Source organism: Plecotus auritus, assembly GCF_963455305.1.
Source record: "Plecotus auritus genome assembly, chromosome: 9".
Classification (NCBI taxonomy): domain Eukaryota; kingdom Metazoa; phylum Chordata; class Mammalia; order Chiroptera; family Vespertilionidae; genus Plecotus; species Plecotus auritus.
The window spans coordinates 5,898,111-5,924,989 of NC_137783.1; the positions used below are offsets into that span (position 1 = coordinate 5,898,111).

Consider the following 26,879-nt stretch of genomic DNA (forward strand, 5'->3'; position numbering starts at 1 on the left):
AATTAGTAACCAAAGCAATCTAACCACATCCACAATCATTTGGAAACTAGTGAAAAGGGGAAAAGACCAGAATGATCCCACTTCCCCAAGCAGACCACAACCATCTGAGTGTATTTACTTCTAGGCTTTTCCCTGCAGAAGTCGTTTATTTGAAATTCTGTGAACAGTGTTTACGTTGATGAGGAGTCAAGTATGAATTCAGACAGCTGCTCCTTGGCGCCGCCCTCAGGGCTGCCTTTCCATCCAGCCCTGCTCATGCCCAGGGGCCCTTGACCTTCTGTGCAGTTGAGCTGCCAGGGTCCTGGCTGGGCAGGGGTGTGGGGGACCCTGAAGTGTTGCCTGCCTGGTTTCCTTCTTACTCGTACAATAGCTTGCCTCTCACACTTGCTGCCCAAGGGCCTGTCTGACTTAATAATGTGGCCCTGTTTGCTCCTGTGCCATGCAGGGCACTTTGGGGACAGGATTTCTCTGGGTGGCTCCAGGACAGATCTCCCTGCACCCCAGCGGCCGCCTCACCCACAGAGGCTCCTGAGCAGCTGCCCAGGCCCCTCTTGCCAGCAGCCTGCTTCCTCCCCGTCTCTGCGGCCACGTTGGTGGAGCTGTGAAGACCAGCCAGGGTCAGGCTGCGGGCCGAGGCGGATGCCCTGCTGCAGTCTCCTCCCCCTGAGGACTGGCACCTCTCCTGTGCTGGTTAAATGTGCTTTTCCGGGTCACAGGGGAAGAGTTGTGGCTGCCTTTGCAGGGTGAAAGTTAGGTTCAGAATGAGGCAATGGGCTAGTGCTGGGCATTGCCTTGGCTTCTAGGACCCAGTTCCTGGGGAGTTGGGGGTCTCAGCCCTGGATGGAAAGGGGCAAGAACCCTCGTCTTGGCTCCCGGCTGTGGGTGGCTGTCCAAGGCCTTGGTAGCTAGAGAGGGTTCGGGCTGGGATGTTGTCCTTCTCCCTGCTCCTCTGTCCCTCTCCCTCCTGGCACTCTGCCCGCTTTGGGGCCTAACCTGCACACAGCACAGATGCCCTTCCACTTGGCTGGCTAGCGATGTGCATCTTGGAATATTCTCGGTTGTCTTGGAATACAAGCTTGTCTGCATTACTTGAAGCATTAGGCATTTGCCTTCTATATTAAGCCCACGTCTCAGTGGGCTCGCGTCTCGCCTGTGCCGACTAGAGCTCACGCTTTCTGAGAGTTGGGGTTCTGTGCCCAGAGCACATGGGCCAGCTGTCCTCCCACAGCCATGTCCTCCCACAGCTCCAGAACAGACCTCTGTGTGCTGCTGGGGTGGGCGCTGCTCGTGTCTACTCACTTCTCCCTCTTTCCCCAAAATGCTGGTCACAGTCAACCAGATTGGCGTGAGCCCACTGAAGGGCCGAGAGCTGCAGCTGTAAGGGCCCGTTCTCGGGGGCTCGGGAAACTTTGAGGGGGACCTGGGAAGGGGGACTTTGAGGAGTGTTGGGGGACTCCGAGGGCAGGAGCACAGGCAGGGAGGAGAGCACAGGGCATTCCCAGGCTGATCGGCACAGCCATTTCTTGGAGAAGGCCCGGCATCTGCGGGCAGGGGCAGCATCTGCGGGCATGGGCAGCATCTGCGGGCAGGGGCGGTGTGCTTCCCTGAGCGCTTCTCCGGGACACAGGGCAACACGCCCTGTCCCCCTGGGCACCCTTCGCTCTGGTTCTAGCCCATTTGTTCTGGGGAACCTCGAGCCCCTAATTTGAGACGGGAGCCTTGAGGAGCTTAGCGGCTGCCCCTTGGGGGTGCACTCTGAAGAGCGGGGGCAGAACAGCCCTGACATTGAGATTTCTGGATGATTTTAGTCATGGGCTTATTTGTTAAATGTCAGCAATTTGGCCTCACTCACAATTTGTTTTGAGATCAGGCTCAGTATTGAATTTGTATTGAAAGAAAACCAGGATTCTAAAATTAAAATATTCGGGAAAAAGTTATTTAACCCTTGGGAGGTTATTATGCCCATATAAAAAAATTTGCCAAACACTGATTTAACGTCCATAAAAAACGACAAGAGCCCTCACTCTGTTGTGTCTGTTTTAAATACTGTGGAACGTGACCCTGTCCGGACCACAGTTGAGCGGCTGGGCCTCCCTCGCGCCACGTGGCCGTGTGCCTTAGGTTTTTATGTGGTTTTTCAGTGCGAGCAGTAGCCGTATAGAGTCTGCAGTATGTACGTGGAGGACATCAGCCAGCGCTTGGTAACAACTTGCTGCTTGTCCTCTGCTGGTCTCTGCAAACTGGAGTGGTGTGAGCCTCTCCTGTCCCAGAGCGGAGTCAGACACTGCCCCGTCCCTCGGCAGTGTGTGCTGCTGTGTGGGCTTGGACTGCGCCTTGGGCGGTTCGTGTTTCCCGGGGCACTAAGGCGTGGGAGGGCCCGGTGGCTGTGGGGCAGAAGTCTCTAAGGGGGCTTCACCTGTTGGCAGGTGTGGCTCCTGCTCCCCCTTTTCCATCATCTCCCCGCGTCCTGACTGTGGACCAGATGTTAGGCATCCGGCCCTGGGGGCTCCGGTGCTCCTGGTTGGGGGGTCCGGTCCATGTGGTGGAGCTGCCCGGGCATGGGTGAGGTGGGGTGACATCCACAATTCCCCAGCAGGAATGCTGTGCAGATGGGAGTGTGGTGGCCCTGGGGACAGGGCACACAGTAGCTGCGGCATCCTCTCTGACCTAAGGGTGGGCCAGGTGCACAGTGACCTGTGCATATTCCCGCATGTGTGTGTCCAGGCCCCAGGAGGAAGATTTGGGGAGCAGCGACAGACCTGTGGTGCCCTTAGCTCCAAGTTTCCCAGGGGGAGCCTCAGCTAGTGACAGGGCTGGTCAGAGGTTGTGCCTGCCCTGTCCCCTCCTCTTCTCCTCCACTTCCTCCCTGTCCACACCCCCTCCTCCCCCTCCACACTTCCTCCTCCCCATCTACACCCCCTCCTCCCCATCCACACCCCTTCCTCCCCATCCACATCCCCTCCTCCACATCACAACCCCCCTCCCCATCCCCATCCCCTTCTCCACATCACAACCCCCCTCCCCATCCATCTCCTCTCTTCCCTCCAACCCCCCTTCTCCCCCTCGACACCCCCTCCCCCCTCCACACCCCTCCTCCCACTCACACCCCTCCCTCCCCATCCACACCCCCTGCTCCCCATTCACACCCCCTCCTCATTCCCCACTTTGCTAGGCTTCTGACTCATCCTCCCTCTTCTTGGTGACCAGTGGGCAACTGTCTAGGGAGAGTTGTCTTTCTTGGCTGTGGGCCCATCAAATTAGCTCTGTGTGCTGACTCCCGTTGGCTCCATCCCCCTGAGCTCATGCCAGCCTTGGGGCTTTCAGCTGACTGCGACAGCAGGGCCCTGGCCACTGGGTGGTCCTTGGCTTCAGCTATGGTGGGTGTGGGCCAGAGGGACAGGTGATGTTAAGTGGGTACTTGGGAACACTGGCTCCCTTGTGGGAGGAGGTAGAACAGAGAGAGGGAGTGAAGGGGGCAAAGGGGAGGGCAGCCCTTGACCTTGAGAAATTGGCTGGGGTTGGCGGCAACAGCATGAAGATCTGTCTTCTCCAAGCCTGGCGAGAGCCCAGCGGAAGGTCCTCTACTGCACTGGGGCCCTACAGGAGCAGAGCTGGGGGTGCCCGGTCTCCCCGAGTTGAGGATAAATTGGACCAGTGTTTGTGGTGTGCCCTCTCCTGTAGCCTGGGGACCTGGCCCGCTTGGGGTGGGATGTGACACTGCCCAGCTCAGGGCGTGGTGGCTTTGTTATGACTGCCAGTGAAAGGAAGAAAGGAAGGAGCAGCTGGGAAGATTTCTCACATGGTGACTTGACAGGGGCCCTACTTTTAGACTAAAGTTATTCAGGACTTGACTTTTAAGATTTTCAAAAAAATTTCCAGAGACTCAAATTGTAGAGAAGAGAAGCTTGGGCTTTACTGCTTCAAGACCCGGACCTTCTTTCTGTGGCTCCTGACTGTCTGTCTTCCTCGTGGGCCCACAGCTGCCCAGAGGGATGGGCTGCGGACGGTCCCCTGCCCGGAAGGACCCACACCATGCAGCGCGGCCCTGCTGCTGGGCCTCGCTGGACCAGCTGTCGTTGAATAACCTGCCTGAGGGTTCTGGGCTAGGCCTCTTGGCTGGAGAGGAGACAGCTGGCGTGGGTTCCATTTGAGATGGGGAAGAGCAGTCACCATGTCCCGGTGCAAAATCACAGACAGGACTGTCAGCTTCAGCCCTCTTAGCTTTTAATTTTAAATTATCTCCCAACATCTATCTATACTAATAAAAGGGTAATATGCTAATTAGACTGGGAGACCTTCCAGAAGACCTTCCGGACAAAGCCATGGTGGCAGGGCTGAGGCAGAGGCGGTTAGGGGTGATCAGGCCAGCAGGGGAGGGCAGTTGGGGGCGAGCAGGCTGGTGGGGGGGGCAGTTGGGGGCGATCAGGCCAGCGGAGGGGTGCATTTGGGGGCGATCAGGTCGGCAAGTGGGGACAGTTGGGGGCAAGAAGGCCGGATGGGGGCAAGCAGGCCGGCAGACAGAGTGGTTAGGGGAGATCAGGCAGCCAGTCAGGTGAGCGGTTAGGAGCTAGTGGTCCTGGATTGCGAGAGGCCTGCGGGGATTGGGCCTAAACCAGCAGTTGGACATCCCCCGAGGGGTCCCAGATTGGAGAGGGTGCAGGCCGGGCTGAGGGACATCCCCCCGCCCCTATGCATGAATTTCGTGCACCGGGCCACTAGTATATATATAAAAGCTTAAGCGACTGGTATGACCGAACGACCGGTTGACTGGTCACCATGATGCGCACTGACCACCAGGGGGCAGACGCTCAATGCAGGAGCTGCCCCCTGGTGGTTAGTGTGCTCCCACAGAGGGAGTGCCGCTCAGCCAGAAGCCGGGCTCACGGCTGGAGCTGCCCCCAGCCCCAGCTGGGGCTCCTCCCTGGCTGCCTGTCAGTTCAGCACTGCTACATCACCCAAGGGGTCCTGGATTGAGAGAGGGCGCAGGCCAGGCTGAGGGACCCCACCCATGCACGAATCCATGCACTGAGCCTCTAGTTTATTATAAAGATTGAAGTTGCCAAAAGGAATAGGACAGTACATATCAACACTTAGATACCCACCATAGCAATTGCCATTAAAATTTTTCTATCCGTGTTTCATCACACATTTACCCATATATCCATCCATCGATTGTTCTGGTGTTTATGCATTTCAGAGTAAGTTGCAAACAATAGCATACTTCCCGCTGAAGTAGCTAGAGTTCAATATTGGTTTAGTTTTTTCTTTTGATAGAAAATTTACATACAGTGAAATGTGCAAATTTAAGTAGACATTTGCTGAGTTTGACAAATGCTTATGTTGAACCCAAGCCATTCTCAGAATGTAGAATGTGACCATCACCGCAGAAGATAGCCTGTACCCTTTGCCCCTCATCCCCATCCTGAGGGAGCCAGGCAGGCTTTGGTTTACTCGGGTCCCGGGAGTCAGACTCAGTCTCTCAAAGATGGTTTTGAAGTTGGTCCACTTTGTTGTCCGAGGTCCGTCCTTTCATGGCTGAGCGGTTAGTTTCTGACCGTACCTCGGCCTTTGGCTCTTCTCCGTGGATGCACACCTGGGCCCGTCTCACACTTTGGCTGCTACGTGAACATTCCTGTACAGATCCTTTTGCGAACACATTTTCGTTTCTCTTAGGTAACTTCACCTGCAAGTGGAGTCAGTGAGTCGTGAGGTGGGTGTGTGTTTAGTTTCCTCAGAAACTGCCAGAACTTTTCCCAAAGTGGTCACGCCGTTTTACGTCACACCTCCCCGTGTTCCTCCTTCTTGCCAGTGTTTGCTGTTTGGTCTTGGTCACGTTCGCCACTCTGGTGGGCAGGCAGTGGTATCTCCTTGTGGTTTTAATCTGCGTTTCCCTGATGGCTAATGATGTTGAGCACCTTTGTAGGTGCTTACTGGCCACTTGTGTATTTTTTGTTTTTGGTAAAGTGTTGATTCCTATGGCTTGCCCATTGTCATTGTGTTACGTGTTTGCATGACTGAGCCGCAGGAGTTCGTGTGCCCCACACATCAGCCCTTTCAGATATTCTCTCCCACGCTTCCTGCGTCTTCTTGGTAGTGGTTTCAGTGACCACAAGTTTCAGGTAAGATCTCCTAATGACGACTGCTTTCTGTGCCCCGAGAAATCTCTGCCTGCTGCCACGTCGGTGAGACATTCTCCCCTTGATTCCTTCATGGTTTCACCTTTTACATTTAGCTTCTTTCGTCTCTGATGACTTTTGGGTCTGATGTGAGGCCATGGTTGAGATTTAGTTTTTCCATGTGGACATCAGCTAATCCTTAACCATCTGTTAAGATTTTGTTTCCCAGGGGGATTGCTTGGGCACCTTTGTTGAAAATCAAAGTTTAGGTGTGTGTCTCTTTCTGGACTCTGTTCTGGTCTATTGATCTGTTATTGAATTTTATTCCAGGACCATCTGTCTTGATTACTGTAACTTTACAGGAAGTCTTGAGACCAGTGTAAGTCCTCTCACGCTGTTGTCCTTTTAAAGATTGCTGGGTCTGCTAGGCCTGTCGCATGTCCAGGGGTATTGCCGAGATTACGACCCTCGTCACACCAAATCCACAGATCACTGCGGGCAGACATTTGAACACTTCTGGGTCTTCTGCTAATGGAGACCATGCATCTCTTTGTTTATTTAGGTCTTTAAGTTCTCTCAGTAGTATTTTGTAGTTTTCAGCATAGAGGTCTTGCATCTTTCGTTAAATGTATTTCTACGCAATTTATGTTTTTTGGGTGCTATTGTAAATGGTATTTTAAAACATTTTATTTTCCAGTTATTTGCTATTGTTAGATAGAAATGCAAATGAGTTTCTGTGTGTTAACTTTGTACCCTATGACCTTGCTAAAATGTAGCTTTTCAGAGTCCTTAAGGCTGTATATGTCAACAGTTAGCATCTGCAAACAGCCAGCTATACAGCTGTCTCTGACATGGTGCCTTCTTCTCTCTCTGCCTCCTGCTCTGGTCAGGACCTCAACTCCATGTGAACCAGGATGTTGAGCCTGTAAGCATGGTGGTAGCTGGGGGTTGTTTTTTCTTGTTTTAGATGTAATTTATTAAACTGCGGACGTTTTCTTCTATTTCTTACGTTGCTGTGTGTTTTTTTTAACTATGAAAAAAGTTGAATGCTGACAAATGCATTTTCTGCATCTATTGAAATGACCCTATAGTTTTTCTCCTTTAGTCTGTAAGTGTGGTGAATTACATTGATTTTCAACCAAACTATCATTCCTGGACTAAACCCTACTTAGTTGTATGATATTCTCTTTCTTACATATTTCTGCACTTGGCTTGTGTTTGTGTCCATAAGAGATATTGGTGTGTAATTTTCTTTCTTTGCCAAGTCTTTGAATGTCTTTGTCAGGGTTTGGTATTAGGGTTATGGTGATTTCATAGAACAAACTAGAAATTATTCTCGCCTCTATTTGGAAAGAGCCATTAAGATTCTGGTATTTCTTCCTTGAGTGATTAATGGAATTCCCTAGTGAAACCATCAGTGTAATGTGGGAAGGTTTTTGATACAAATCCAATTTCTCTAACAGATAAAAGTTTTGTTTCACTGTGTCATTTTATTTTTTAAGGAATTTGTCCATTTCTCCTGAGCTGTCACATTTGTTGGTGTTGCTCAGAGACTCTCCTATTGCTCTTTTTAGAAAATATTTTAGAGAGAGAGAGGAAGGGAAAGGGATAGAGAATAGAAACATTACCAAGACAGAAACATCTGCAATCGGCTGCCTCCTGCACGCCCCCTACTGGGGATTGAGCCTGCAACCCAGACATGTGCCCTGACTGGGAATCGAACCATGACATCCTGGCTCATAGGTCAACACGCAACCACTGAGCCATGCCGGCCGGGCTCTCCTATTGCTCTTTTAATGCCTGCATTGATAACCTTTGGTTCCTGATATTGGTCATGTGAGCCCTTTTTTTTTTTTTTTTTTTTTAAATGACCATCATACCTACTGGTTTATCAGTTTTACTGATTTGTTGAAGAGCCAGTTTTTGGGTTGGCTAGTTTCTTTATTGTTCGCTGCCTGCACTTTTGCTGGAGTTTCTGCCTCTGACTGTTCCATTGTGTGACCAGGATGGGCGCTCGCTGGGACACTTGGCTCTGACCTGCCCAAGGAGAGTTCTCTCCTTTGTCACTTTTTCCAGACCTTGGTTGGACTGCATTCACATTCTTTAGAACCCACGCTGCTAAATTAAATTTACGTACTTTTTTCCTTCCTGGGAATCCTCTCCTCCTTTCATAGCTGGTCGTCATCCCCCAGGACCTAGCTTGAGTTTGGCCCTTTCTCCGTGGACACCTTTTCCCACCTGTGAGCAGGAGGCCACATGCTCTGGTAGGAGGAGGTGGCACTGTGGGGTCTGGGGTGCCCTTTGGGTCACAGCAGAGCCGGCTCACCTCCCAAAGCTCCAGGTGACTGCTTCATTCCACCGGAGCCAGAGCTATCTGTCCCTGAAACCCAGCTCCTGCCTTTGTCTGTGGATGAGCGATGCTGTAGCAGCGTGGGAACGCCTGCCACTTGAGGAGTCCGGTGTGTTGTGTAAGAAAGGGGCAGAGGAAAGAGCGTTTCGAGGCTGGCCTTGCCGTGTCTGGGCCGGGCCTGTGTTCTCCCTGCCGAGGTGGACCTCCATCGCAAGACACAGAATCTGTTCCTGTCTTTCTCCCAGGCCTCCACCGGCTCCCACTCTCAGTTGCACAGTCGGGGTTCATCTCCCGCAGAAGCGAGCACCCTCCATAAAGGGAGAGGGCACAGGCTCTCAAACCACTGACGGCTACTGGCGGCCACCTCCTCTGGGACACCTTTCCCCAGAAATCCCACTGGGTCCTCATCCTTTTGACATAGTCAGCGGTGTACCCCAACCCTGTAACTTGTCACAAGGGGCTCTGAAAGCCTCCTTGCTGACCAGCCGCAGTGACAGCCTGCTGGAGGGGCAGGTGATGGGTGACTGCGTTGTTGTCGGTGGTATGGCGATGGGGTCCCAGGGCACCAAGGTGATAGCAGTGTAGGCAGCTGCAGTTTTATTTTTTGCTCCCCCCAACCCCCGCCCCACTGAGTGTCCCAAAATGCTTGATATGAGTATGAGTCACTTTTGAAAAGAAATCTTGTTGAAAATTGGACAGAGAGACGCATTGCATGTTAAAAGCAGCAGTGGCCTAACTCTGGTCCAGGGAGAGTTGCCTGCCCCGCCCCCACCAGTCTCATCTCCCGACAGCTCACCACTCCCCCTGGACTCTCCTGCTGGTGTTTATTGTGGGCGTGGAGTTTGATCTCCATCATCTGTGGTCTTCTGTGGACCGCCATGTACTGGCCTCCCCACCGCCTGCTCTGTCCTGGCGCGTTCAGGGGTCAGGCCGCCAGGGCCGCGTCCTCTGGACCAGGTACGTTCTGTTTGCAGAGGACCACGTGGTGTGTGCTCTGATTTTATTTCTCCCCGTCTTCTTCTATAAACCCACTTGTAAAAGAAAACAAAGAGAGCCAGCGTGAGGACAACAGCACATAAACTGCTGGCAAAGCTTGGAGGATGGAAAGGACAGGGTTCCCTGGGAGGCGTGGGGGCTACATGAAGGGCCTCCCTACCCTCTGCCCCGCCCGGCCAGCTGTCCCCTCAGGGGTTCTTGGCACAGCTGGTTTGATATTTTGGCTGAAGTCACTATGGAGGGGGAAAGCAGTGGTGTTGGGGGACTTCCTGGGAAGAGAGCGCCCAGGGGACGGAGCCTCTGTTGCGGGTGGGGGGGATATGCTGAGATCACAGGGCGAGGCTGTTGCCATGTGATGTGTAAAACTGCCTCGGGTTTCAGGCTTCTATTCTGCTCTGTTCCACATCTGGTGCTTGGAGTCCAGCCGGATACACGTCTGTTGGGAAATGGGCCCCAGTTTAGTCTTAGCCGGATGGTTGGCCTGCACAGAACGTGCCCGGCAAGTCGATCATATCATTTTTCATAGGCCATTATTTCCTGGAGGGGCCAGGATGTCCCAGGATTGCTTTGTTCTTAGAATTTAGTCCTGTGTGATGATAAATTATTTTATTTAATTGTTTTATTGTTCCAGGTGTGGATTTCTTTTTTTAATTTTTTTTATGTTTATTGATTTTTTTAGAGAGAGGAAGGGTGAGGGATGGAGAGATAGAAACATGGATAAGATGTTTCTTATGTTCAGTTGGCTGCCTCCTGCACGCCCCCCACTAGGGATCGAGCCCACACCTGGGCATGTGCCCTGACCAGGAATCGAACCGTGACATCCTGGTTCATGGTCTGACACTCAACCTCTGAGCCACACCGACGGGGCTGATAAATTATTTTAAATATGTTATGATCTGGGACACCCTTAAGGGAAAATGTCTGTTTTGTTATAAATTCATCAAGCCCTTCTTCCCAGGGGATTAAGGTTTTCAGAGGATGCATCTTTGTGAGAAGTTTTGGCATAATTTGGAGAGACTTAAGCAGCTTTTTCTTCGTACTTAATGAAAGAGGAGGGCATCTCTAGCTGCCCTTCACAGGGAGACCTTGCTCTTTGAGTTCCCTGTTCTTTCTCGTTCTCTTGCTGTGCCTGCAGAGCTGAAGGGATGGAGGCTAGAGTGGAGAGGTGGACGTGCGAGCTCAGTGTGCGAACCTGGCCCCAGGCTGCTGCCTGCCCGCCCCCTCGCACTTGTCATTTGGTGGGGGGCTGACCGTCACTTCCTTCTACAAGCCTATTTTTAGCCTCAGTATATTTCTGACTGCACAGACAAGATTTCCCTTCACATGAGAGGAAACGGTTTTCCGCAGGGATAAGCGAGTGGCGGGGCCAGGATTTCCTGTGGATCGCGCAGCGCGGCCCCTGCACCGGAGGCCCCAGGTCTGCAGGGTGAAGGAGCCCAGGGTGCTCGTGTTAAATGAACACGGCTTGAAGGTGCTAAGGATCGATCTGAGGAACATGCCGTTGGGTGCTATGTGCACGGTCCTGTGGTCACCTCTTGGAGTGCGGGTCTGCTGTCTCAGAGGGGGTTAACCTCCAGGGTTGGGGTGCTGCCTCCAGGACTGGGGCGGCGCCTTTGAGTCCCCGTCTGCCCTCAGCCCAGGCTCTAGCGCGGGTTCTGGAGCCAAGAAGTCCTTTCTGCTCCCAAGAGTGATGCCTGTGCTGCCAGTGCTTTCCGTGTGGCCCAGGAAGCAGCGGCCCCTCTCCCTCCTGCAGGACCCGGGGACCAAGGGGCTTCAGTGTGGGAGTCAGAATGGGGGCTCCTGGTTCCCCAGCCCTGACACCTGGGGGGAAGCGATGCCCATGGGCAGTCCTGGTGGGCTGGGCTTTCCAGCGCCTTGGCCCACCGTGACCATCCTCGGACTCTGGGTGGGAGCTCCCTTCTGCGCAGCCGCTCTCGGCATTCAGCATCTCCTTCCCATGTGCACTCTCAAGCCCGGCTGCTGGCTTCCTCAGCAAACGCCTCCTTCCAGGCGCCTCTACAGGTCTGAATTGCACACCCGTAGTCAGTCAGGATGTGCCTACAAAAGTGACAGAGATGGGGATCCCAGTCATCAAAACTGTCCTCTCCTGGCCGTGAGAGCCAGAGATGGATGTGGTTCCAGGCCTGCCCCTCCCCTCCCTGTGCAGACTGGGTGTGTGCACTGTTTGGGGGTGGAGGGCAGCACTCACCCACAGATGCCTATGTTGGGCGGCCTGCAGGCAGCATGGGGACATGTATGCTGGCTGGATGGGCGTTCTCACTGTGTCCCTCAGAATCCTGACAGCACATCTCACAGTCCATTTGTACCATGTTTCACAGATTCTGACATGTACATTTGTATGTTATTTCATGAATTCTGACATGCAGATTTATATGGTATTTCATGGATTCTGACATGTACATTTGTATGGTATTGCATGGATTCTGACATGTAGATTTGTACCATATTTCAGGGATTCTGAGATGTACATTTTTACTGTACTTCATGGATTCTAAGAATTACATTTTTCACATGTTAGAGAAGAGCCTTCATGTTCCAAAACTGCTGGGGTGCTGACATAGTGGCATTTTGGATTCGGTGAAATGTGACAGTCGTAACTGGTGAAGGCGTGCTGTGGGTGAGAGAACCTCCCAGTGCCACTGCATCCTCGTGGCCTGGATCTGTCCTGCGGGAAGAGGGTGCCGTCATCTCTGTCCCTGATGGGACCCTGGGCTGGAGGAGCCAGTGCCTCTCCCAGGGCCTGCAGGGAGACTGGGGGTCAGCATCCCGGCCCTGCTGCCCTTGGAGCCTAGTTCCTTCTCTGTGAAACAGGCTGCAGAGCAGGGAGGGGATGGAGGGCGGCAGGGAGGGGCTCAGCTCAGGGAGGGGCTGCTGGAGCTGGCATGCCCACACAGAGAAGCCCGGTGCCCAGGCAGCCTGTGGGGTTCGCTCTAAGGCTCATTACGAGGGATGGTTGCTTGGAGTCCTGGCCAGTGTGGTAGGATGAGCCACCAGGACCAGTGCAGTCCTCCAGGCTGGCCAGGCTGTCACCTGTAGGCGACCACGGAGGGGTCGGGTGGAGGTGATTCCTGGAGCTTGGAGAGAGGTGGCTGGAGGGGCTGTTCAGAGAGAGCTGAGTTCTCCACCGAGGATCACAGGCTGCACACCCTGGCCGCACCCTTCACCTGCTCAGTCCTGCCAGGACTTGCCCTGGTCCCAGGCAGCTGGGGGCTGGCCAGTGTCCACCACAGGCCCACCTCCCAGAGTAGAGCGGGGTTGCAGAGGAGAGTGGGTGGGTGGGGGGAACCCGTTAGAAAGTAAGTTGTAAACATTGTGATGCTCAGAGAGACATCAGAGGCACCCCCACAAGTGGGTGTTTTCCCATCTAAGCACATGGTCTTCACTCCGGCCATTTGTCCTGGGACAAAGGTATCTCCGTGCAGTTTACAGTCATGTCACCCCACTTGCCTCCAGCAGCCTTGATGGTGCTTATTACTCCTTTTTCCTGGCTTGTGCTCAAGGCTCACCTGCCGAGGTGGGGGTCACAGCTCTGCAGCCAGTCATTCCAGCCTCCTCACCTGTCTTTGGTCTTTCTAACCTTGGCATTGTGAAGAGTCTGGACCACTCATCCTGTAGGGTGTTCCACTGTTGGGATCTCTGCTTGTTTCTCCGCTTTCATTTTGGGTTAGACGTCATTTTAGCAAAGCACCTGGGTGAGTGGGGGTGTACCCCGCCTCCGCCTCAGGAGGCCCCCTGCCAGCTCTCTCCTGGGAGAAAGGTGAATGTCTCTTCACATGGACGTTGTGTGGAGACCTTTCCTGTGACTCCTCTGTTTGGATCTTTTGCCCATTTTTTAAATCAGACTTTTTGTTGTTTTTCCTTGACTTAAAAAAAAATTTTTTTTTATTGATTTCAGAGAGGAAGGGAGAGGGAGAGAGAGATAGAAACATCAATGATGAGAGAGAATCATTGATCGACTGCCTCCTGCATACCCCCACTGGGGCCTGAGCCTGCAACCCGGGCATGTGCCCTGACCAGGAATCGAACCATCACCTCCTGGTTCATAGTTCAACTTTCAACAACTGAGCCACCCTGGCCGGGCTTGCTTGACTTTTAAGAGTTCATCAAACATTAGGAAGACTAACTCTGTATGTGTGCTTTATGCTGCAAACATTTTCAATCAGTCTGACATTTGTCTTTGGTTTTTGACATGCAGAAGTGTGTTGTTTACTGCAGTTTTAAAAATGGTGTTTGGATTTTGAGTCATAGTATATTTTTCCATATGAACTTTAGCATCAGCCTATCTAGCTTGAGCTGGGCGGGGCGGGTCCCTGACTGGTGGTGGGACAGTGTCATTTATAGACCAACCTGGAGAGAACAGATGGCTTTATGGCGCTGAGTCACCTTCCTGAGAACCAGGGAGGTCGTCCTTTGACTCGGGGCTACTTTTGTCTCTGCCAGGAAGGGTTTAATGTGTTTCTCTTACAACATTTTCACTTTTTGTTGTTGTTTGTGTTAATCCTCAGCCGAGGATATTTTTCTCATTGATTTTTAGAGAGAGTGGAAGGGAGAGGGAGAGACAGAGAGAGTGAAACATTGATCACACTGATTGGTTGCCTCTTGCAGGCCTCCCCCAACCAGGGCTAGGGATTGAGCCTGCAGCTGAGGCATGTGCCCTAGACCTGGAATCAAACCCGAGACCCTTCAGTTGATGGGCTGATGCCTTAATGACTGAGAAAACTGGCTAGGGCCAAAGCTTTCACATTTTAAAACTTATTCCTAACTTTTGTCTTTATGTTGCTATTGTAAATGGGGGTTTTCTTCTCAATATATCTTCTGACCAGCTATTGTTTGTATTGATGGCTGTTGACTTTTGTATCTTAATTTTACATCATGCTACTTTCCTAAATCCTTTTATTGTTTTCTTTAGTTGTATCATCGAGTCCCTGGTTTTCCAGATGTCCTGTGATGCCTTGCGCAGATGTGGGGGGTTCAGGTCTTCCTCTCCAGGCATTATGCCTCTGATTGCCTTCTCTTTTTTGTCTGCTTTCCTACTGTCTTTGAGATAAGTTCGAACAGTGGTGGAAATAAGAGTGCCTTTGCCTCATTTCTGGGCCTCAGTGGGAGTGCCTCATGTTCCTTCATGAAAAAGGGACTTGCTCTGGGGGGAAGCATGAACGTGTGTGGTGGGTAATATTTCCAATACAGAGATTCTGTGATATTCAAAGTTGTTGCTGTTAAACAAGAAATAATAAAAATAAAGGAAATATTTCATTCAAAAAGCTAAATTACAGAACTGTGCCATAAACTGAAGGAACATAGGAAGGATAAGTATAAATCCAAATTTTATTGAATGAAAACACACAGACACAAAGCCCATAAAAACAGTACATTAAGGAAAGGTAAAGAGTTGTTTGTTTGAATACATAAATGAAATCATTATCTGACAAGGCTAATTATTGGAGGGAGGGGAGGGACGGTCAGACGGACGGAAGGAGGGACTAGCACTTAGGAACCGGGACCTTCCAGTTTAACAATCTGTTTTAGACAGTGGTCTATTAGGAAAAAATGTTAAATTAGACCCTTACCATATACTTTATAGCAAAATAAAATCTGAATGGGGAAGGAATGTGTAAAACAATCTTCATTTTACTTTATCATACACACCCACACGTATTTATAAGCACTAAGGACACAGGTATTAGTTTTCTCTGCTGGGTAACAAATTACCCCAAACTTAGTGGTCTACACCGGGCACCCATTTTCTGTCTCATGTTCCTGTAGGCAGATGTTGGGCACAGCCTAATGGAGCCCTCCGCTCGGGGGTCTCTCGGGCAGTGTTCTCATCTGGAGACCAGCTGGGGAAGGACTTCCCTCCGAGCTCCCGCGGAGCTGTGGGCAGAGGAGCTGTGGGCAGAGGTCATTTCCTGGGGGCTGTGCAGTTCAGGCAGCTTGCTCCTTCAGGGCCAGCAGGAGCGTGTGCCCTGCTTCCAGAACCTGCCCTTCAGAGCCTCTTTTAAATGGCTCACCTGGTGCTGGTAAGGTCAGACCTGCCCAGGATATGCCACTTTGATTCACTTGAGATGAACTAACTTTGGAAATTAATTACACCTGCAGAGTCCCTTCACTTTGCTATGTAATGTTACCTAACCTTGGGAGTGATATCTTATCGTCTTCTGGGTCCCGCCCATACTGGGGGAAGAGGGCCACGCAGGCAAGACACCATGGGGGGACACTTGGAGGAAGTTAGAGTTCTGCCTCCAACAGGAAGTCCCCATCAATTCCTGGTCCATCAAAATGTTATCATAAATGGCTGTGACTTTTATTGAAGAATTTTTTAGTTTTATTTATTTCTTCTCTAATGTTCTTTCTTCTTTATGAAAATTCAGAATTTTGTTCTACATAGTTTTCCTTCTCCGTGAAGAAAATTTTAAAACATCTTTAGGGCAAAGCCCAGCGCAGCCTCCACTTTGGGCTAGAATGAAAGTATTTCTCTAAGATCTAGTTTGTGTGTTTATCTCTTATTCTTACTTTAGTGTCTTTAAAAATAACTCTGCATTAACCAAACATGGGCTGTAGCTCTGAGGAGGCTGGCACCCACGTGGCCTCCAGGCCTTGCCCAGAGCTGCTCCTGGGTAGAGCCGCCACGTTGTCATGCCAACACGGAGCCCGTGCACTTGAAATGTGGCCACTGTGACAGTGCGGAATCACAGCCCCACCGCCCAGCTGGGCAGGGCCCTCAATGAGAGGTTGCTGTGATGGGAAGGTCTAATTTTATAGAAACTGGGATATGTGCATATAAAAAGATCATTTTTGGGGTTTTGTCTTGGCTAGAGAGCATGCCTAAGTGTGTGTGTGTGTGTGTGTGTGTACACACGTGCACATGCATGTGTGTGCTTGCACACAGGCTGTGCTGTATTGTTTAAGGGTCTGTTTTCTAGAAGTTTGGAATCATAACTGACAAAGCTTGTCAGGGCTTCTAGGTGCCTCTGCTGTGGTCTTCCCCCTTTGTCTCAGTGTCATGGGAGATGGTCGGTGTGCTCCCGCACGGCTGTCGGTGGGGCTGGTCTGGAACAGGGACCGGAGGGCCTGTGCCTTGACTTATCTCACTGAGGATGTGGTGGTTTGTTGCTGAACTCCTTACTTTTAGTGGGAGAAGACTTGAGGCAAATATTAGTATATCAGGCTGTAAATTCAATTGTGATTTTCAAGAAATTATGTTCTTCTTGCATCTTCAGGGAAATTAAACGAGAGGTTTATGTGCCAGGCAGGAATAGTTTCATATGCGGAGTATGAAGAATTATTGACGTCTGTAGCTGCACCAGCCCTGCAGACCATGTGTTTCCATGGCCAGGTCTCATCCCTTCGGCGTGTGTGGTGTGGAGTCTGGTGTGTGCAGGGATGCTGGGCTGTGGGCCCACATTTTCTGTGTCTCAGTTGGGATCAGCCCTTCTTACCACTGGCTTGAAACTTTCACTTTTCATATTTTAATAAGATAAGAGCACAGCACAGTAATGTACAGAGAATGAGTCCACTCAGCTGAGCCACAGCTCAGCGCCATCCCTGTGGTTCTGGTGTCCTGGTTCGGGGCTGAGACGGCGGGGTTGGTGAGAGAGGGTGCGCACAGTGCAGTGGTTTCAGTGTCACCACCACCACAACCAAGTCTAGAACATGTCATCGTCCCCCCGCCAATCCTGTGCCCTAGCACTCCTTCCCGTTGCCCCACCCAGCCCTGGCAGCAACCTAACTTCTGTCCCTGTGGATTTGTCTTTCCGCACATTCCATACAACGGAGCCTCACAGGGTTTACCCCTTTGCGGCCGGCTCCTTTCACCTACATTGTGCCTCTGAGGCTCGTCTGTCTCATGGCCAGTGTCAGTGCGTCCTTCCCTTCTGTGGCTGAGTAATAGTTCGTTGTGTATCAGACCAGGCTCATTGTGACTAATGCTGTGAACGTGGCATCTGTGTTTCCGTGTGGACAGAGGCTCTCACTTCTCCTGGGCATGGACCATTTTTAAGTTGCAGTTCCGTAGTGATGAGCATGTCACATTGCTATGTAGCGGGACCCTAGGCTGTTCCCCTGCAGACCTGGAACTGCGCCCTGCACAGCCTCCCAGCCTCACTGAAAGCCTAGCTCTGCCGAGTAGCCTCATGTTGCACTCAGGGCTGCAGGACTCCCGACAGCCTTGTCCATAGTCCAGGACCCTCAGCAGAGCTCACAGGGCCGGTGACTTAAGCCATTGGTGAGGAGACATTAGACCCACTGGGCAGGCCCCAGTGAGCCCAGTGGTCAGGACCTCCCAGGAAGGGGCTGCATCTCAATCTCGTATACTCTACGAGTCCATGCCTGCTGGTCCCCAGAGTATCCGGAATCTGGAAGCTGGCGCTCAGTGCTTTGGGTCCTCCCAGCTTCTACAAGCCCACCTGCTGTGGGCAGCCCCTCCATGACCCCCTGGGATGGGGCAGGACACTGGGCTCTGTGGTGCCTGCCCTTTGCCAGGCGGGTTTGGCTCTGGGGAAACTTGTAGATTGGGTCCCTGCCTGCGGAAGGGGTCTCCTGTGTGGAGCATGGTGACCTGTGTGCGGAGTGGGTCCCCTGTGCGGCATGGGTCCCCCCCCCCCCACCCCCATGCAGAGACCCCAGCCCCCACAGTGAGGCCGGCAAGTAGGTCTTCATCACAGAGGCTTCTGCGCAGGGCTGTTTGGGGCTGTGAGCAGTCCGACTGACTTTTCCTTTTTCTTCTGTGTTTACAGCCGGACAACCTGCAAAAGAACTGGCTCCGGGAGTTCTACCAGGTGAGGGCGCTGTGCCAGCCACGCCCCCAGATAAGCTGCTCACACGATAAGTATTGTGTTTTTGTGGAAGTCACACTTGCCCACGCAACGTGCAGGCTTGGCTGTCCTGGCGCCCATGGGACAGGCGTCGCATTTCTCCTCGGAGGCCCCTTTCATATCCCTTCCCTCTGGCCAGGATTCAGGGGACTGGGCGGGGTCTCTTCATTATTGGAGGGAAGGCTGCTGAAAGTGTGTGGGGACATTAGGGTGCCTCTTGGGGGTCCTGGGCTTTCAGCATGATGAGACCACACAAAGGGACCACCGTGGGGTCTAGGCAGAGTGTGGGTGACTCTCAGGGGAGGTGCTGTAGGACGGGCCAGATTCCAGCACTGTCTGTTGAGCAGATGTTGACTAAGGCCCTGTCTGGGGGAGCTCTGCTCTGGGGGCTGGGGTGGAGCTGGGACATGGCGGACAGGGGGCTCCACTTCCAGTATTTCCGCAACGGTAAGGACGATCAAGCCAGTCACCTGGGTCCTTGGTGAGGTCTGTGCATAGGTGCGCATACTGGGCTCCAGGTAGGGTGTATGAGAGGCCACTCTGAGGAGGCACCACGAGCTGAGACCTAGTGGGTGGGAAGAGCGTCCAGCTTGGCTGGGAGCAGGAGAAGTGTGGCCGCAGCCCGAGGGGCAGCTCTGGATTAGAGCGGCCTGAGCACAGCTGGGTGAGGATGGTCCAGTGCTGCTCTGGCTCCTGCAGTGAACACCGGGCCCAGTGGCAGGGCTGTGTGGGTCCTGCTCCTGTTTTGGAGATGACAGTGGGGACCCAGAGGAAGAGGCTCGGTGCAGGCCTTGTCATCCCTCGCCATCCAGCAAGGTGTGTCCCCCTGGGGTGTGTGGAGGTGGAGTTCCTTTCTCACCCATCCGATGTGTATTGTCTGCCAGGCGTCGTGTTTGTTGTTGGGGGAACAGAAGGCGGATCCCTGGGGAACAGCCTAGGCCCAGGTGCAGGGGCATCAGGAAGGAACATCCTTGGGATGAGGCAGGTGAGAGGCCACAGAGGTAGGGTCTCTGGGAGTAAGGTGGGGCTGGTTTCCCATTACCTAGGGGTCCTGGGCCCCTCCTTCCCCATACTCTGCTCTGCCCAGGTGGACACCTGATGTCAGGGACCCCTGGCCGAAGCCAGGCGGGCAGGCTGCTGCCTGTGACAGCTCATGAGGAGGTGTGCTGGAGAGAGCAGGCCCTGCTCTGGTCAATGCTTGCCTTGGGATTGCACAGGCTCCATGCCCCACCTCTGTCCCCAGCCACTGGGGGAGTCCCTGGTGTGGCTGGAGCCCTCCAGTCCAGCTCTCGGCTCCCTGGGTCTGTTAGTTTTGGTGAAAACATCTGTCGTGCTGAGCTATAGCTTTTGTTCCTTTGTCTGTCTGTCTGATTTTCAAAGGTGGACCTTGCAAAGTTCGTGTGCAGCAGAGTCTGAGACTGTTAGGGCACATCCAGGAAGGGTGAGCGGGCAGCTGGCCTGGCTCCAGGCAGGGAGGGGTCCTGGCAATGACAATTGCGAGGGAACGTGCTAGAAGCCTGTTTGGGTGTGGGGGGCCGTCCTCAGGGAGGAGTCCTGGGGGGCAGTCCTGGGAGTCCTGGGGAGTCTTGGCTGCCTCACTTGACTGTGCCCATGAAGCCATCACGATCGGAACTTGCATCCCATATCCGCTGGCCATTTATTTATTTATCTCTCCCAGTAGAGGTTCAAGTTCCACTCTGCCACAGATTGGATGTGTGTGTTCCCCACATTCTTCTGTTGAAGCCTGACTCCCCAATGAGATGGTATGTGATGGGCCTTTGGAAGGTCATTAGGATGAGATGAGGTCATGAGGGTAAGGCCCCAAGATGGGATTTGTGCCCTTGTAAGAAGAGGAAGAGACCACAGCCTGGGAGGTGCCAGGTGCTGGGGGGTCGGCAGTGAATAGGGGCATCCATGGCACTGTGGAGAGACATTTGGAAACTCCCCACGGTGGCCCAGGGCAGCCTGGGAAGGAAATGAACCACCTGAGGGCTGGGGTGCAGGTTCATGGGGTGTCAGGAAGGCTCTTGAGGAGGCTGCTTGGAGACCTGCAGCTCTAACCTCAGTTCTTCCAACTGTGGGCAAGGTCACTAGGTTTAACCTTTCCCCGTTTCTGACATGGTGAACTTGCATGTGAACGCTTGGGGGCAGGCACCTGTCTTGCTCAGAGCTGTATCCTGAGCACCTAGGAGTGGGTCTGACACATTCTCTGTGCTTAGCAGTTCCTTGTTGAAGAACACTCAGGAAATTGCACAAGGCAGGAGAGTATAAATAAATCTCCCCTACCCCCATCCCGCTTCTGGTTTGATGTCCACACCCTCCTGTCTAACCGTCTGTGTGACTGGAGTTTGGCAACCTTCCTTCGCTGGTCCTAGATAAATGTATTTTTAAAACCTACTCTTTTTGGGGGGTAAACTAGGAAATCTTTCTGTGTAAATTAATATACACTATTTTTATGTCTTCAGAGTATTTTATTATATGAATAGGTCATCATTTAAGTTAAATTAAAGTTGTTTTTTTATTGATGAACCTTGGGTTGTTCAAGTTTATAGTAATGCTATAGATAAATTTTAAAATTGATATAATTTTGGCTTGCATACAAATATAAAATGAGCAAGTATTGAAGATTTTTTTATTGAGATAATAAATATTTATTAATGGGAAGACCAGTAATATCTTCTAATTGGTTCAACTAGGTTCTCCCATTCCTGGTGCTAAAATGAATTTTCTGAATGATACAAAACTGGCTCATAATTGCCAGGCTGGTGTGGCTCAAAGGTTGACCATCAACCCATGAACCAGGAGGTCACGGTTCGATTCCCAGTTAGGGGCATATTCCAGGGTTGCAGGCTCGATCCCTAGTGCGGGGCATGCAGGAGGCAGCCAGTCGATGATTCTCTCTCATCATTGATGTTTCTATCTCTCTCTCCCTCTCCCTTCCTCTCTCTGAAATCAATTAAAAACAAACAAACAAAAACTGTCTCATAATTATTGACACTCTTCATTCCTGTGGTCCAGGGGCATTTATGTTATCATCAGTTTCTAGAATTCACAGAATTGTAAAACAGCCCAGAGGTAAGTCAAGGTAGAGACACCTCAATAGGTGAGCTGAACAGGACCCTGACATTTTTTGCCCGTTTAAAAGTCACAATTTTTTTCTGGAAATTTAAAAAATACTCTGATGAGCAAACCTGCTTCCACCAATGTGGGGGAACAGGTAACCTACTACTGCCTTAAAGAAATTTAAACCAGAAAACGTCGGAAACTGGTTTTCAAACATCAGACACCAGGCGGGACAGGGCAGCACCTGAGAGAGGGGACAGGCTCAGCAGCTTACAGCCGGGAGAGGAATTCCAGATGAGTATCTAGCCAGGTAAAGTCACAGTTTTACTGTTTACATCCTGCCCACAATTTCCAGGCAGGCAAGGAAGCAGGAAGACGGGACCCCGAGCCGGAGGGTCTGCTAGGGGTGTGGCTGAGGGCTGTCTGTGTGACCTCGGAGAACTGCTCCTGGCTTCACTGTGTCCTTGTTCTGGTTGTTTCCACTGATTTCTGCTCCTTGTTGTTTCCTTTTTTTTCAATTGCTTTGGGTTGAATTTGCTCTCCTATCTCTGATTTCTTAAGGTAGAATACAGAATTGGCCAATTTTAGAAATTTGACATGGGCATCATCACTAAAGATCCTGCAGCATTAAAAAGATAATAAGGGAGCCCTAACTGGTTTGGCTCAGTGGATAGAGCATCAGCCTGCGGATTAGAAGGTCCCAGGTTCGATTCCGGTCAAGGGCATGTACCTTAGTTGCGGGCACGTCCCCAGTGGGAGGTGTGCAGGAGGCAGCTGATCGATGTTTCTCTCTCATCGATGTTTCTGGCTCTCTATCCCTCCCCCTTCCTCTCTGTAAAAAATCAATAAAAATACATAAAAAAAAGATAATAAGGGAAATATCATGAATAACATATGTCAATAAATTTGTGAAAGGAACAGATTTTTGGAGAAACAAAGTACCAAAGCTTAGCCAAGAAGAAATAGATGCCCTATCGATTCCATTGAAATGTTGCCCAACTCTCCTACAGAAAACTTTTAGGACCAGATGGTTTTCCTGGCAAATTCTGTTGAGCATTTAAGGGAGAAACAGCAATTACACAGAAACTTGTAAAGAAGATCGAAGCATAGTGATGCTCCCTAAGCCACACTGGCACGGCCACTACCTGATGGCGGAGGCAGACAGAGATGCCACATCAGAAAAACGATCCCCCATGAAACAAAGGCAAAAATCCATCAAACTAACAGGTCAGACGTATAAAAGTATGTCTGTTATATATCAATAAATACCAGTATGTGATACACAAGCAGATAAACAACAGTGTATTAAAAGTTATTACAGCATCACCAAGGAATGTCAGCCTGGCTTAACATTCACAAATTAGTCAATGGAATTCACATGCCAGCAATTGAAGAAGAAAACACATCATCTCAATAGATGCAGGGAAAGCTTTTGACAGGATTCAAAAACCTTTCTGATAAAAACTCCCAGCATTGAAGACTCGAGGGGGACTCCTCAGCCTGCAAGGAGCATCTGCAGAAACCCCGCCGCTGATGTGCTCCCAGAGGTGGAAGACGGCGTGGGAACAGAGCCAGGGTGCAGGGCTCCCTCCCTCTCCATGGGGCGCTGGAGGTCCTCGCCAGTTCACAGGCGGGAGGGGAAGGAGAAGACAGGCAGATTGGAAAGGAAGAGAGAAAGCTCTCTCCTTTGGCAGAAGACTGGACTGCCCTTTAGAAAGGCCTGCAGAGCCCACACAGACTTTACTCTGACAAATATCAGGGAATTTAGTTAGTCTGCAACATACGAGGGCAATTGGAAAATCTTTGTTTTATATTAGCTAGGAACAATTGAAACTTAAGAAATAACATCTAGAATAGCACTGACATATTTGGATATAAATCTAATGAAATACATTAATATGTGTACACTGAAAACTATGAAACACCGATGAAGGAAATCTGAGAAGATATGAAGAAATGGACAGAGATGCCACGTGCCTGGTTGGAAGACTCGTGTTAGCATGTTAGCTCCACTGATGGACCTATGATCTGCCGCACTTCCAGCCGGAATCTCTGCAGGGAGTCAGGGAGTCGACTACAGGATGCTTCTAACATTGTTGGGGCAGCAAAGGAACGAGAATAAACAAGACAGTTTTGGAAAAAAGCCAGTAAACTTGAAGGAGTCACACTTTCTGATTTCAAGACTTACTGTAAATCAATTGTATTCAAGACAGTGAACTTTTGGCAGGAGGACAGAGATGTGGGTCATGGAGCAGAAATGAACCTACACATACAGCCCAGTAACTGATGGAGGAGGGAGGTGATTCATTAGAGAAGGGTCAGTCTTTTCAACTATCCATGCTGGGACAATTGGACATCCATATACAAAGAAGTTTTTCCTATACCTTGCACCATTCACAAACATTCAATTCTTAAAGAATGTTGAACTTAAAATTGTACAAGTTCTAGGTGAAAACTTAGGACAGACATCTTTGTGACTTTACATTAAGCAAGGATTTCCTCGCTATGACACCAAAAGCACAATTTACAGAAGCAATATATTGATGATAAGTTAGAACTTATAATTAGGAACTTCTGCTCTCTGTACGACACTGTTAAAGAATAAAAAGATATGTCACAGATGGGGGTGGAAATATGTGCAAATCACATGAAACAAAGGACTGGAATATAGAAAGAACTCTCAAAAGCCAATGAGAAAGCAAAGCCCCAGGTTAAATATGAGTAAAAGATTTGAACAGGCATCTCACCAAAGAAGATGCACAATAATAAATAAGCTCATGAAAAGATGCTCAACATCTCTAGTCTTTCAGGAAATGCGAGTGAAAACCACCGTGAGATACCAGCACAAATCCATCATTAGCGTGGTTAAAATTAACAAAACAAAATAGGAAAACCCTGAGAATATGTGGGAGAGGAACCCTCACAACCTGCCCGTGGGAATGCAGAATGGTGCCTCACTTCTGAAGTTACAAGTACCCCCATGTGACCCTGAATCCCACCCCATGTGTTTACCCAAATGTTTGCAGCTGCCTTATTTGTGAGCCCCTGTGAGAGAAGCCAGACTCAGGCCTGCATGCCCTCCGAGTCCATTTATCCAGCATGAGGGACGGCCAGACTGTGGGGACAGGAGGGAACGGGCGCTGCAGGAGCATGGGGTCTTGGGAGGAGGTGAGAAGCAAGGTACCAGGTGTTTGTGGCATGATTCATTGCTCTGTATTCTGGTGAGGCCCCCAGTCTTCCCTGCGGCTCTTTTGCATTCTATCCAGGCTGTGGCTTGTGGGGCTCAGGGCCCTGCTCTTCCCCAGCTCCCCCACTGCGCAGCCGTGGTGAGTCCCATCTCTAGGTGCTCCCGACTCCCCAGGTTTTGATTTCAAGCCGGGCCTTTCTGTTCTTTTCAGACGTACCTGTCCAGCTCCCAGGCTCTTTAGACTGAGCGTCTCCACCCTCTGCCCCCACAGCACAGCTGGCTTCCTCTAGCCCATCCGGGTCACACTGGACCCTCTCTATGTCTCCCATCTCCCATCTCCCATCTCCCATCCCACCTGTCAGCACCTTGTACTCCCTGGCTGGCTGCACTGGCTTCCTCCAGCCTCTGCCTCCTTGCTGCCTCCTCTCCACCTGGCAGCCCCAACAGGGCCAGGTCCCCACAGGGCCTTTAAGGTCCTGTGTGAGCTCACAGCCCTGCTCCGATGGTCTGGACTTAGAATGATTTGGGGAAATAGCTTATGCTGTAATGTTCATTGTCACGTTGAAGACAGCTATATTGAGTTCATACGCATAGAAATGCTTGGCTTCTGGATTCTAGGTGATCTGTGGGCTCATGTTTCCCCTCCTGTCCCTCCCATTGTGGTTCCTGCTGCTGTGCAGGGCATCACTGCCAGCTGCACCTGTCCTTCTCCCCCCATCGGAGCACTAATGGTGTGGCCATGCTCAGCACCCCATTTTACAGATGAGAACAGTGAGGTATGAAGAGGGTATGAGAGGCACCCAGGCCCCACAGCTAAGTAGTTGCAGTCAAGATGGAGCCCATGAGTCCAAAGGCCATACCAGTGGCTAAACAGGGGACATGGATCTGGGGACAGGTCTCACTGGGGGTGTCTGTCAGCAGGTGCTGAAGAGACTGGATTGTGTGTCCATCGATGGAGGAGAGGGTATTGGAGTCAGGTCAGCAGTGCTGGCAGGGGTGAGGTGTGCCTCCCCGCCAGGCAGGGTTGAGGAAGAAGACAGCAAAAGCCAATGAGAAAGCAAAGCCCCCGTTTAAATATGAGTAAAAAATTTGAACAGGCATCTCACCAAAGAAGATGCACAATAATAAATAAGCTCATGAAAAGATGCTCAACATCTTTAGTCTTTAAGGAAATGCGAGTGAAAACCACCGTGAGATACCAGCACAAATCCATCATTAGCGTGGTTAAAATTAACAAAACAAAATAGGAAAACCCTGAGAATATGTGGGAGAGGAACCCTCACAACCTGCCCGTGGAAATGCAGAATGGTGCCTCACTTCTGAAGTTACAGGTACCCCCATGTGACCCTGACTCCCACCCCATGTGTTTACCCAAACACATGGGAGGTGGCCCTTTCAGTGACAGCAAACCACCTGCTGCAGGGGAGGGAGAGGGCAGATCTGGACCCTTGAGCAAAGAGGAGGATCTCAGTTGGCCAGCAGGCAGGGTGGGACCCCAGGACCTGAGAGAAGAGGAGTGACAGCTCCTCTGGGAGCTCTTCGGGGCTCACTTGGGATTCTCAGTGGGGGTGATGAGGATACAGAGTGTCTGGCAGCATCTGGGAGGGTGCAGCCGGGGCTATCCTGGGGCCAGTGCAGGCCCTTTGGAAGATTAGGCCTGGTGGGAGGGGTCTTGATAAGGAAGGGACAGTCATTGGTGGCTGGGAGGGCAGCTGAGGGGCAGGGACTGTGGGATGCCACTGCGATGGAGCAGAGAGGGCAAGTTTATCTGGGCCCTGAGTGGTCACAGTCCCCTATGAACTTGATATGGTCCAGCAGCCATAGTGCTGAATGGAAGTCTGCTCGGCAGGCTGGCTTCAGGGAGGAGGTTCCCAGAGGTGGCTCTGTGGCATCTTGCACTGTGACCTTGAGGCTCTGGTCACCACTGGCCCCTGCGGTCAGTACAAAGCCAGGTGAGCGCCTGAGGCGTGGCAGGAGGCCCATGTGCTCCTGCTTGCTGCCTTAGAGGGGAAGTGCTTTCTGGTTAAGATTCATCAGTTCATGTAGAGTTTTGATGTCCCAGAGCTACAGGTTTGGTGAAGTGTCCCTGTATCCACATTTCTGCCTCTGAAAATGCAGCCTCTTGTCCAGCTGTCCAGATCAGTGTAAATGGTGGCTGTCCTGCCCAGGGGCCTGCTGCTCGGCCTTCGTAGTCAGCCCTCCAGCCTGCCCAGTGCCTACCAAGAAAACCCTAGTTCTGCTTCAGAGTGGACGGTGGTCCGCACATCCTGAGCACGTGGGCAGGGAGACACCCTCACTGGTGGGCGGCCACGAGGCCCGAGGGGGAGGTCACACAA

General features: G+C 51.4%; 1 protein-coding gene across 2 annotated transcripts in view; it reads left to right on the plus strand.

Annotated features, from left to right (window-relative positions):
- The window catches only part of INPP5A (inositol polyphosphate-5-phosphatase A), a 145,016-nt gene that overhangs the window by 22,511 nt on the left and 95,626 nt on the right, over nucleotides 1-26,879 (plus strand). For both annotated transcript variants that reach the window (XM_080640009.1, XM_080640008.1), the window contains exon 2: nucleotides 18,216-18,257. In XM_080640009.1, coding sequence (XP_080496135.1) covers nucleotides 18,216-18,257 — 42 coding nt within the window. The remainder of the gene's footprint in view (nucleotides 1-18,215; nucleotides 18,258-26,879) is intronic.